Source organism: Takifugu flavidus, chromosome 12 (genome assembly GCF_003711565.1).
Source record: "Takifugu flavidus isolate HTHZ2018 chromosome 12, ASM371156v2, whole genome shotgun sequence".
In the NCBI taxonomy this organism is placed as follows: Eukaryota; Metazoa; Chordata; class Actinopteri; order Tetraodontiformes; family Tetraodontidae; genus Takifugu; species Takifugu flavidus.
The window spans coordinates 10,610,525-10,621,198 of record NC_079531.1 but is presented as its reverse complement, the minus strand read 5'-3'; the positions used below and the strand labels follow the sequence as shown (position 1 = coordinate 10,621,198).

Below are 10,674 nucleotides of genomic sequence, written 5' to 3'. Positions count from 1 at the left end.
CTGACTGCTGGGACGTGAACCAGTTGCCCCGGTAATGTGTGGACAGAGAAAGTGGAGCTACCTGCTGGTACAGCTAAACCAGGTATTCACCTCAGACACCACCCAACGACTCAGTGATCCTTATTCCTTTCAAAAGAAAACTAAAGCATGTTGAAGCCTGTAAAAATGACTTTAACAAACAGCAGAAAGATCTAAAAGTTTTCATGTTGTCAATCCGGAGCACTGAATTTAGGTTGATGAGAGAATATTTACTTTTTATTACTGCATGATGAGCATTAAGTTACTCTCTATAGAAAACATTGATGAGGGACTGATTGAGAATGAGAGACCCAGGAACCCATGACTGTTCTTGGGCTATAACCATCACAATCCACTAGAAACTGGTAGCCTCAACTGGAAGGACACACCATAGGTGATGGACTGTAAAGGCAGGATGACCATTCAAAATCCAGGTGGATGGTGGGAATGAGATGGAGGACAAGGGATACTTACGGTGACGGCTTAATCTGGGACGCATGGAATGTTGGGTGAATTCTCAAATGGTTAGGCAGGTGCTGATGTATTCACAGTCTCGTTTACGGTGAATGGGCCAATAAACCCAGGGGCTAATTTCTGAGATTTAACTTGCAGAAGGATTTTCTTGGTGGACAGAGTGGAATTCTGGGTGCTAATCAGGGCTTCCTGCATTTCTTTCCAGATGAGTTGCCAGTGGCTGCCATTCTAAGGAAGCCTGAAATGGGGCGACAAGGGAGCTGCGTGAATGTTTAAGGTAATTTTACTCTCCAAGACTGAGGGCGTGTTTTATTTTGATAACGTAAGGTATTCAAGGTATCGGTTAACCCTTTCAGATTGCCCGGGGTGGAAAGTAAGGGAAAGACTGGATTGTATTGCAGAGACTAATGCCTCATGTATGAAATCAACTGTGGAACTCCATCAGTAACTATGTCAGTGGAACTACTACAGGAGATTAACACTGTCTGCCCATTTTTTGGCTGCTTTGGAGAAATTGCAAGAAGACTTTTACCCTTAGATATGTGGTAAACCACTGATGAAATTGACCAGTGTTCAAAAATGAACTTGCATTGTAGCAGAAATCCACGACAGACCCAGATCACCAAGGGAAGGTTCAGGGTTACTCCTGCGAGTCTCTCCTTTAACTGGTTAGGCATGACATGACTGTTGGCCATCAGAAGCAGAAATTCTTACTGTTGTCCGAGCCAACGTGCCGTGGCTGCTTACAACCTACCTGACCTGGTCGGTGGATTCCACGTTGGCCAGTTTGTTCTGTCAAGCAAAAAACTTAGAACAACGAAGGAATTGCATTGCCGATCAGGACAAAAATAGTGTTTAATGTTGTAACACAAAATATCAGAGTTGTTGTGGAACGGAGAGAAGAGTTGGCAATGAGGAAGAAAGCTGGGCGTGGAGAGTGAGCAGCAGGGCACTGACAGGAGACGAGGATCAGGTTAGACGAGGCAGGCGTCAAAAAGTCCAAATTCCTGATCTGCAAACTTCCAAAAACCAGAGGGCAGATGAACAAATCTTTTGAGAGCCTAGAGTTTGACTCACCCCGGGAGGATTTTCCAGAATTGGCAAAGAACGGAGAGGAGGAACAGTTTTTTCTGCAGCTGTGGATCAGAGTTGATGTGGACCAGGTGGACTGACGTCAGAGGCAGAGCAGGTGTGATCAGAAGAGTCAGTCATGCCCAAGCAGAGGGAACTATGTAAGGGAGAGCAGAAGGAGGGAGCAAAGAAACCAGATTAATTATTGTGATTAGCAGCTAAAAGGGAAAAGAGAACTCTCTTTCAATGTTGTTATTTTGGCTCGAGCTGTGGCTCCACCCATAAAACCAGGTTCCTCCTTGCACACACAAACACACCCTCACATACACACACAGCCTGTTATAAGTGCGTGGAAAAGTTGGCGTTAGTGGGGCCCAAGAAGCGGTGGACAGACGATAAGGTTGGACCAAATGACATCCATCCTCAAAGGTTTGTTGTCCTTATGAAAATGATTAGCTTTTTAGCAAGCAGCAGCTAACGTCTACAGTATAAATCAGTGAAAGTTTGCTCTATCTTTACTGGTCAGTTTAAGAGAACATTAATTGTGACTCACACATGTTTTTCTGGCAAATAGAGACAAACGTAGAAGCACAAAATACGAAAGATTTGTCTGGTTTTTATTGTACCTGTACTTTCTCCTGTTGTGGGTGTGGCTCTCCTCTGACAGAGAGCAGGAATATGTTCTGTTTGATCCCTATCGTGGATTTGTGGGCTGTCTATTTAAGAAGCAAAACATAATTCTAGCTTCATAAGCTCCCAATTCTTCCATTTACTTTACAGAGATCATCAGCATTACACTTCACAATCATAAACAAAGACATCGATTAAAGTCTATTAAGCAAAGATCTGGATATGTGTCTTGTCTCTTGTCCTGTGCAGCTCCTGATGGAGCAGGGGCTGTAGCTGTACAGCAGCCGGTGACAGATCCACCTGGTACCTTACAGCCTCCTGCTGAGGGACAGGAACTTGAAGACCCAGTCAAAATGGAGGGAGAAAAGAGTCCTCGGGGGTGTGCCACAGAAAACAAGCAGGTGTCAGCATTCCCTCACCCGTTTGTAGTCTTTATCTTGTTTATCAATGTAAGTTTTCCCACAATGGTGTTGTAAAACTGATAAAATCTCCTCTTTATCTGCCTCCACAAGCTGTGGTCTATGGACAGCTCTGAGTCCTCAGACAGCGAGGATGAGGGGATTTGTGACAAAGAGAAGAAGAAGAAGAAGACACTGAAGAAGAAAAAGAAAAAGAAAGTAGGTGTCTCGGTAACTGTCTGAAGTAGCTTTGCAGAGACCTAAATGTCTTCCTCTGAGTGGAGGAAGGTGCCGTGCTCCGGCTGCACCCCAAAACATCCAGTCAAACAAGAACGGAATGAGAACAATTGGAGCTTGTTTAACAAGGCGCTCCACTGGGAGCGTGCAGGATGTACTGAGCCATACTCTCTCTCTTCCAACAGGACTCAGGTTCCTCCTCTTCATCCTCCTCGCCGTCCTCCGACAGTGACAGTGAGGTGAGCTGTGCCTCTCAAGCACTTATGCCAAATGCTTTTCCTGCAAATCAGGTCTTGCTCTGACCTGCCGTCACACACCCACACACACATACCTCGCGTTTCCCTTCTGGAGCTTATACATCTGAGAACATCCATTTGTCAAGCTGTCACATAAATAGCTTATTGGTTCAACGAGTCCTCATCAAAAATGAATGCGACACTGGATTGTTTTGCTTCTAATCTCATCAATCAATAAACAGACATTTCCGATTCTTATGACACCTAAAATTGACAGTTAATCCACATTTGATGGCCACAGCTTCATTCCTGAGCAGGAGCAGGACCGTCATCATACATGCTTCCATTTTGTTTAGATTTGTGCTGTATACAGCCATGATTGTGTCCTGTGCTGGACACGTTAGATGTTCACATGGGCTTGTGTGTGGATCTCACTTTTGTACTGGGGAGATTTTATACTGCTGATCCCACAGAGATGATGTTCTTAGTTTATCATGCACGTGTTTGTCATTCATGTTAACCATCATCCATTCTCCGTTTAATCAGGATTCATCTTCTGAAGATAAAAAGGACAAGAAAAAGAAGAAGAAGAAGAAGAAGAAGAAGGTGGATGAATACTCAAAATATGAATATTATTAGTAATTTGTTTCAACATTGTGAGCATGAGTTGGATGACCTTTTGTCATTTCTGCTATCTTCTGTTCTTCCTTTTATCAGGATTCATCTTCTTCATGCGATAGTTCCTCTGATAGTTCCTCTTCTGACAGTGAAGATGAAAAAAAGAAGAAAAAGGACAAGAAGAAGAAGAAAACAAAGAAGAAAAAGAAGAAGAAGAAGGTGGGTGAATACTCAAAAATATGAATATTATTAGTAATTTGTTTCAACATTGTGAGGATGAGTTGGATGACCTTTGTCGTTTCTGCTATCTTCTGTTCTTCCTTTTATCAGGATTCATCTTCATGCGATAGTTCCTCTGATAGTTCCTCTTCTGACAGTGAAGATGAAAAAAAGAAGAAAAAGAAGAAAACAAAGAAGAAGAAGAAGGTGGGTGAATACTCAAAATATGAATATTATTAGTAATTTGTTTCAACATTGTGAGCATGAGTTGGATGACCTCTGTCGTTTCTGCTGTCTTCTGTTCTTCCTTTTATCAGGATTCATCTTCTTCATGCGATAGTTCCTCTTCTGACAGTGAAGATGAAAAAAAGAAGAAAAAGGACAAGAAAAAGAAGAAGAAGAAGAAAAAGGTGGATTGAAAAACTGACCCTGATAATTCTTAGAACATTTCGAGCAGATATCACCTTTGTTCAAGATGTAACTTTACCTTTTGAATATCCAGTAACATGTAGAGGAAAGATTCTCTACTTGTGCCTTTTAAATAAATCCTTTTGTATCTTTTTATCAGGATTCATCCTCATCTGATAGTTCATCTTCTGACAGTGAAGATGAAAAGAAGAAGAAGAAGAAGAAAAAGAAAAAGGTTTGAACTTTGAACATGTCCGCGGATTTTTACATATCAGTGAATTAGTGGTAATTATTTTAGGAGCTTTTAAAGCTTTCTGTCATTTAAGACACATTTATTGTGATCTTTAAGGCCCACTTTTGGGCTTTGCTTCATTCATCACTTTGATAGTGACCAGAGAAATCTTTTAAACCTTTGGTCAGTTTTATTGCTCAACACTGGTGAACATCAATGACCTGCCAACTAGGCCCCAAATCCTGGAGCATGGTAATATTTTAGTTAATGAAACGTGTTACTTTCACTCATGTTAAAACATCTTGTGTTTATCCTGTTATCAGGATTCATCGTCTTCATCTGACAGCGAAGATGAAAAGAAGAAAAAGAAGAAAAAAGACAAGAAGAAAAAGAAAAAGAAGGTAGATAAAACCTTGGCTCCAATGATTTAATGGCTCTTTTTTTTAACCTTTCTGTCACGTCATGTCAAAATTTCATCATAATTTCTTCTTCACTTAAATATTGGCCATAACAGTTTTGTCATTCGAAACAAATATCAGTTTTACGCACGTGTGGAAAATCAGTTACCAGCAAAATAGGAACAAAATCCTAGAAAATGAACCCTGTTCTTTTATAAAACATTACTGACATTTTTAACTGCGTTGGCAGGATTCATGCTCTTCATCAGATAGTTCTTCTGACAGCGACGATGACAAGAAGAAAAAGAAGAAGAAAAGGGACAAGAAGAAAAAGAAGAAAAAGAAAAAGAAGCCCAAAAAGAAGAAGAATAAGGTAGATAAAACAGAAATTTTGGAGTTTGGATCAAGCCCCAAAAGGATGGACAAAATGGGGAACTTGTGGTAGGGTTTGGCCCTGGAGCATCTTCATCACGCTGTAGCCATGAAGAGTGGAGTGGAAAGGGGAAAATTTCTGTCCTCTGATGGCCACAGAACTCTAGACAGGACACCACTGAAGACAGCCAAATCTCCAGTCGTTTAATGGTTGCCCTGGTCCAAGAATTTTGATTGTCAAAAAAGCACATTTTTATTCCATAATGCATATATGAACATCAACAATGAACATCACCGACTTGCAAAATCTGGAAAATGAAACCATTTTGGTATGAGGCATTATTGTCATTTCTGTTAACTATTCCAATTTTCATTTGACAGGATTCATCCTCTTCATCGGATAGTTCATCTTCTGACAGTGACGATGACAAGAAGAAGAAAAAGAAGAAAAAGGACAAGAAGAAAAAGAAGAAAAAGGACAAAAAGAAGAAGGTAGATAAAACTTTGAACCAAAACTGTGGATTTTATGTCTCTCGTAGTTTAGAGGGCACACACAATTGTAATTAACCTTTCTGCCATCTTTCTTGGTTGCATACATGTCGTCATACAGTTTCTTGGACATGTGATCACTCATGACTCATAGGTCATGGGAGGTTTAGGGTCTTCAGACCCCCTCACACAGGTGACCCGACCGGCTATACACAGTTCCTGACCTATATGCGAGAAGCATTCGCCCACTCCTTGGCCCTCTTGATCTGCAGCCATCGTGAGGCTCTTGTGATGCCCAGGAGGCTCTAGTCCTAATCGATTGTCCCTTCCACTGACTGCATGGTGCACACCACCCCTCTCTGCAGGACTGACTTCCTCCATCCTCTGCTCCTCCCAGAGCACTGTTGGCTCCAACAATAGGGCCTGCCTGCACGTCTGTGGATAGGATCATGTCTGGTCTAAGGCTGGTTTCACAATGTTTCCAGGGAATCCACGTTGCTTTCCCAGGTCCACCTTTAGCTTACAGTCCGTCACTGTTTCTAGGAGGTCTGTTTGGGCTTTTGGTCAGGAAGGTGGTTGTTCTCTGGCTTGCACCTTGGTGGTTGCAAGCACTCACTGTGGTCAATGACAATGTTGAGGTACTGGGCAACTGCCTTCACTACCTGTCACTGTAAAGGGCTATGACATCTGCACAAAATGTTATCCAGAGTTCCTCCTCCTTGGTACAAAGGCCATGTTAGAGTTTGGACCTAATCCCAACAAAAGAGGTTAGATGGGCTGAGTAGGACATCATAGGCAGATTAAATGAAGAATTTGTGGTAGGGTTTGTCCCTGGAGTACCTTCCTCGCTCCATAGAGACCTTTGGTAAGGTTGTTTCTAGGCAGTGTTGGCTGTTCTTGTTACTGTAGAAGGCAACATCACTTAGACTTTGAGGTAAGGCCAACTGTGACGGGTGGCTGCTGACCCTCCTCATCCTTCCACAATTCATATAGCAGCGATAGCCTCAGTATCCTAGACAGGACACCACTGAAGACAACTGAATCTCCAGTTGTATCATGCATTATTGTCATTTCTGTCCTGATTTTCTTTTGACAGGATTCATCCTGTTCATCGGATAGTTCATCTTCTGACAGTGATGATGACAAGAAGAAAAAGAAGAAAAAAGACAAAAAGAAAAAGAAGAAGAAGGACAAAAAGAAGAAGAAGGTAGATAAAACTTTAACCAGAAACAATGGATTTTATGCCTCTGGTAGTTTAGAGGGCACACAGCTGCTGTTAACCTTTCTGCCATTTAAGGTCAGATTTTAGCAGCATTCTTTTAAAACATCCATTTTTGATCTCTCCTTCTTTCACTCCGATAGTGACCAGAAAAATATTTTGTCATTTAAAATAATTCCACAGCAAATATGAGCATCAACAACCTGCAAATTACCAGCAAATCTTGCAAAAGAAACCAATTATTGTCATCTTGGTTAATCCTCCTGTCTCTGCAGGATTCTTCTTCTTCGTCTGATAGTTCATCATCTGACAGTGAGGATGGAAAGAAGAAAAAGGACAAAAAGAAGAAGGTAGATGAGACTTGAGGCCACTAAATGCTTCCTCTTCTCCCCTTTCTATGATTTCAACTGTTTTTTATAAAGGTCAGTTTGTGACCTTTGGGAAGCCGCAGTACAGTCAAGAAAAAAGTTAAAAACACAGCAAAAAAACCTCTCTTTTGTGATTTATTCTGATGCCTTTTAGAGCTGCTGGGATGATTATAAAGGTAATTTTAATCTTTCCTATTTTGCAGGATAAAGAGCAGAGAGATCCTGATGCTTCAACTGGTGAGATCAGATCCTTCCTTCGTGCCCCAAATGCCAAAGTATCCAAAACAAAACTCATTGTTGGTGTTTTCAACAGATGGGGAAAAGGCCTCTGAGGGAGAGGAAGATGTCGGCGCTGACCAGGTGAAGTCCTATTGCGTGGTACGCCCGCCAAACATCACCATGAAAGTTCAAAAAACCCTTTATTTTGTTACCGTAGAGCCTGTGTGAGCTCCAAGCAAAGGAAGAGGGAAAAGTGTCGTCCACGCAGGCTGGTAGGAGCACAGCTGCAGCACAAATACCAGCTGGAAGTGTGAAGAACGGTCGGGGTTTGTGATCAAATAGAATTTTCTGTTGAGCAGGAGGAGCACACTCGGTCCCCAACGAGCCTGACGATGGACATCTGAGTGATGACGAGGGAGAGGATGAACCCAAGAAGGACAAGAAGAAGAAAAAGAAGAAGGAGGTAAGTGTGTTAACAGTTACTGTGTGAGTTACCCAACAAACCCATTAAACATTCCAGCGTCCTTAAAATCCTCGTGAAGAACTTTGTTCCCACTTATGATCCCGGCTCATCTTTAGAGGGTCCATCAAAGGGTCCAGAACAAGGAGAAAAGCCACACTTGGAACCTTTTTCTTTTTAATTTAGTGGAATTATTTACATTGAGTGAGTCACAGAAGCAGAAGAGCTGAAAAAAATGAGAGTAAAGTTAAAGATCCTTCAGTCAAAACAGCTAAAAATACTTAGTTGTTTCTTTAGAATCATGACATATTTGTGCGTCAGACGTTGAGTCCTCGTTGAAATGTAACATTTGGATCATGTTTTTTTTAAGAAATCCAGCTCTTCCTCTGATAGTGAATGTGACAAGAAGAAGAAGAAGAAGAAAAAGAAGGAGGTAATTGTGTTAAGTTACTATGTGAGTTACCCAACAAACCCATTAAACATGCCAGCGTCCCTAAAATCCTCGTGAAGAACTTTGTTCCCACTTATGGTCCCGGCTCATCTTTAGAGGGTCCATCAAAGGGTCCAGAACAAGGAGAAAAGCCACACTTGGAACCTTTTTCTTTTTAATTTAGTTGAATTATTTACATTGAGTGAGTCGCAGAAGCAGAAGAGCTGAAAAAAATGAGTGTAAAGTTAAAGATCCTTCAGTCAAAACAGCTAAAAATACTTAGTTGTTTCTTTAGAATCATGACATATTTGTGCGTCAGATGTTGAGTCCTCGTTGAAATGTAACATTTGGATCATGTTTTTTTAAGAAATCCAGCTCTTCGTCTGATAGTGAATGTGACAAGAAGAAGAAGAAGAAAAAGAAAAAGAAAAAGAAGGTAAATTTCCACTGAACACATTATGTTGGTGTTTGTGAATAACGACTGACACTGAACAAACACCTGATTCCATGATGTCACCAGAAGGCCAGTTCCTCCTCTGACAGCTCCTCCTCCTCCTCTTCATCATCCTCCTCTTCTGATAGTGAAGATGACAAGGTGAGATGGCCGCAGAGGGAGTTTTAAATCCTGCTCTCTGTACAAAAGCTGACAAAAAGCCTCCTTAATTTACATTAGAAGAAGAAGAAGAAGAAAAAGGACAAGAAAAAGAAAAAGAAGAAAGACAAGAAGAAGAAAAAGGTGGGATTATTTCTGCTTTCATCTCCATCCCAGTCATATTTCCAGCCACATCCTTTAAATAAATGGCCATAATGATGATAAAACACCTCCTGGATCCGTCCATTTTCCCAGGATTCTTCTTCTGATTCCTCCAGTGAATCTTCCAGCGACGACGGTAAAAAGAAGAAAAAGAAAAACAAGAAAAAGGTAATTCATTGCAGATGTGTAGAGGAGCGGATAACAAAGAATGTCAGTTTTTATTTCTCCTACTTCTGATGTATAATGATTATTATAATGAATGAAGATTGAAGTGTAGCTGATATTAAACCATCCTTTGGGATCAGAGTCTGAAGTCTGAAAACTGCAAAGCTGGTTGTCAATGAATCAAAAACTTTACATAATAATGGAAATGATGAAATGACTTATTTATTTATGGCAGAAAAATAAGAAGGATAAGAAGAAGGGCAAAAAGAAGGTAATGAAAATGTTTTCAGAGTTGCAAATCTTCTATTTTTAGTGCCAGACATGATAATAATGATCTGGATTATTTTCCTTGGAGCAGGACTCAAGTTCCAGTTCATCAGAGAGTTCCTGTGACAGTGATAAGGAAAACAAAAAGAAGAAGAAAAAAGAGGAGAAAAAGGTTAAATTTCAACCTAACACATATGAAGATAGAAGGTATGGTCACCGTGGTAACTGCAGGTCAACGTGTAATTTCGTTCCAGGAAAAAGCTGATGGAGACCAAAGCGCTGAGCCAAAAACTGATCCTGGATCAGCTGGGGCCACAATCTCCCTGCAGGGCGACAGCAAGCCGGATCCTGCCACTTACGTGTCCTCGGTGCAGATCCCGGGAAAGCTGGAAAAGCTGGATCCGCCCCCTGCTGCCTCTGACCCCCTGGCTGGCCGCTCCTCTCTGGGGGTCCTACAGCAGTCCCCCCTCCGCCGGCCTACCAGTCCCATGGAGTCCCTGATGGAGAGGCACGGAGAACCTGGGAGCCGCACCAGTACCCTGACCTCCTCTGACCTACTGAAGCCCTACAGATTTTACCAGAAATAACATTTAATAGGTTGCTGCATGTCTTTTATGTTGGGGAGTGAAATATACGATAGGGTGCTGAGCAAGAAAGGGGGAAAAATGGAAAAATTGGCAACATGGATAAAAAGTGGGAAATGATGCAATTTAATTAACGTACGCTAGAATTCATCTTCATTTTCAATGTAATTATTTAGAACATTAATTCACAATCCAGTGATTTTATAAAGAGGCTGTTTTGCTGAATTAAAAAAAGGATTTAATTTTGTTTTGTGTTGTCATTTTTCATATTTGAGAGGTTTGTTTAAACATAGTTTTAAGCCACCAAAACATTAAAATGAACTGGTTAGAAAAAAGAGTTAATACCTGGAAAACAGATTGATTGTAGTTCTAGCTGAGGTCCTTTTGCTTTCTGCTCAGTATACAAAA

At 41.2% G+C, this 10,674-nt stretch overlaps 1 protein-coding gene and 1 long non-coding RNA gene across 18 annotated transcripts; one reads left to right on the top strand and one right to left on the bottom strand.

The window, feature by feature from the left end:
- The first annotated feature begins 697 nt into the window (after positions 1 to 697).
- LOC130534485 (uncharacterized) lies at positions 698 to 10,513 on the top strand. Of its 16 annotated transcripts, none has more exons than XM_057048637.1 (25): positions 698 to 769; positions 2,443 to 2,594; positions 2,706 to 2,810; positions 3,014 to 3,067; positions 3,611 to 3,670; positions 3,782 to 3,901; positions 4,013 to 4,108; positions 4,219 to 4,311; positions 4,470 to 4,544; positions 5,190 to 5,312; positions 5,693 to 5,803; positions 6,897 to 7,007; positions 7,295 to 7,369; positions 7,591 to 7,624; positions 7,701 to 7,747; positions 7,824 to 7,878; positions 7,966 to 8,069; positions 8,437 to 8,499; positions 8,864 to 8,932; positions 9,017 to 9,091; positions 9,173 to 9,232; positions 9,344 to 9,418; positions 9,651 to 9,686; positions 9,774 to 9,854; positions 9,937 to 10,513. In XM_057048637.1, exons 2-25 carry the CDS (start codon positions 2,547 to 2,549, stop codon positions 10,267 to 10,269), a joined length of 2,103 nt encoding a protein of 700 aa, XP_056904617.1. In that variant the 5' UTR covers positions 698 to 769; positions 2,443 to 2,546; the 3' UTR covers positions 10,270 to 10,513. The 16 variants fall into 16 exon arrangements, with proteins under 16 accessions (XP_056904617.1, XP_056904606.1, XP_056904604.1 ...); XM_057048626.1 differs by lacking the exon at positions 698 to 769 and adding an exon at positions 1,685 to 1,992 and having other exon boundaries at positions 3,611 to 3,664; XM_057048624.1 differs by lacking the exon at positions 698 to 769 and adding an exon at positions 1,685 to 1,992 and having other exon boundaries at positions 3,611 to 3,667.
- On the bottom strand, positions 1,318 to 3,622 carry LOC130534490 (uncharacterized). 2 transcript variants are annotated; one of them, XR_008952914.1, is made up of 2 exons: positions 3,500 to 3,622; positions 1,318 to 1,720 (listed from the first exon to the last, which is right to left on the bottom strand). It is a non-coding gene; the product is annotated as an uncharacterized LOC130534490 (long non-coding RNA). The 2 variants fall into 2 exon arrangements; XR_008952913.1 differs by lacking the exon at positions 3,500 to 3,622 and adding an exon at positions 2,190 to 3,486.
- Positions 10,514 to 10,674: the final 161 nt, after the last annotated feature.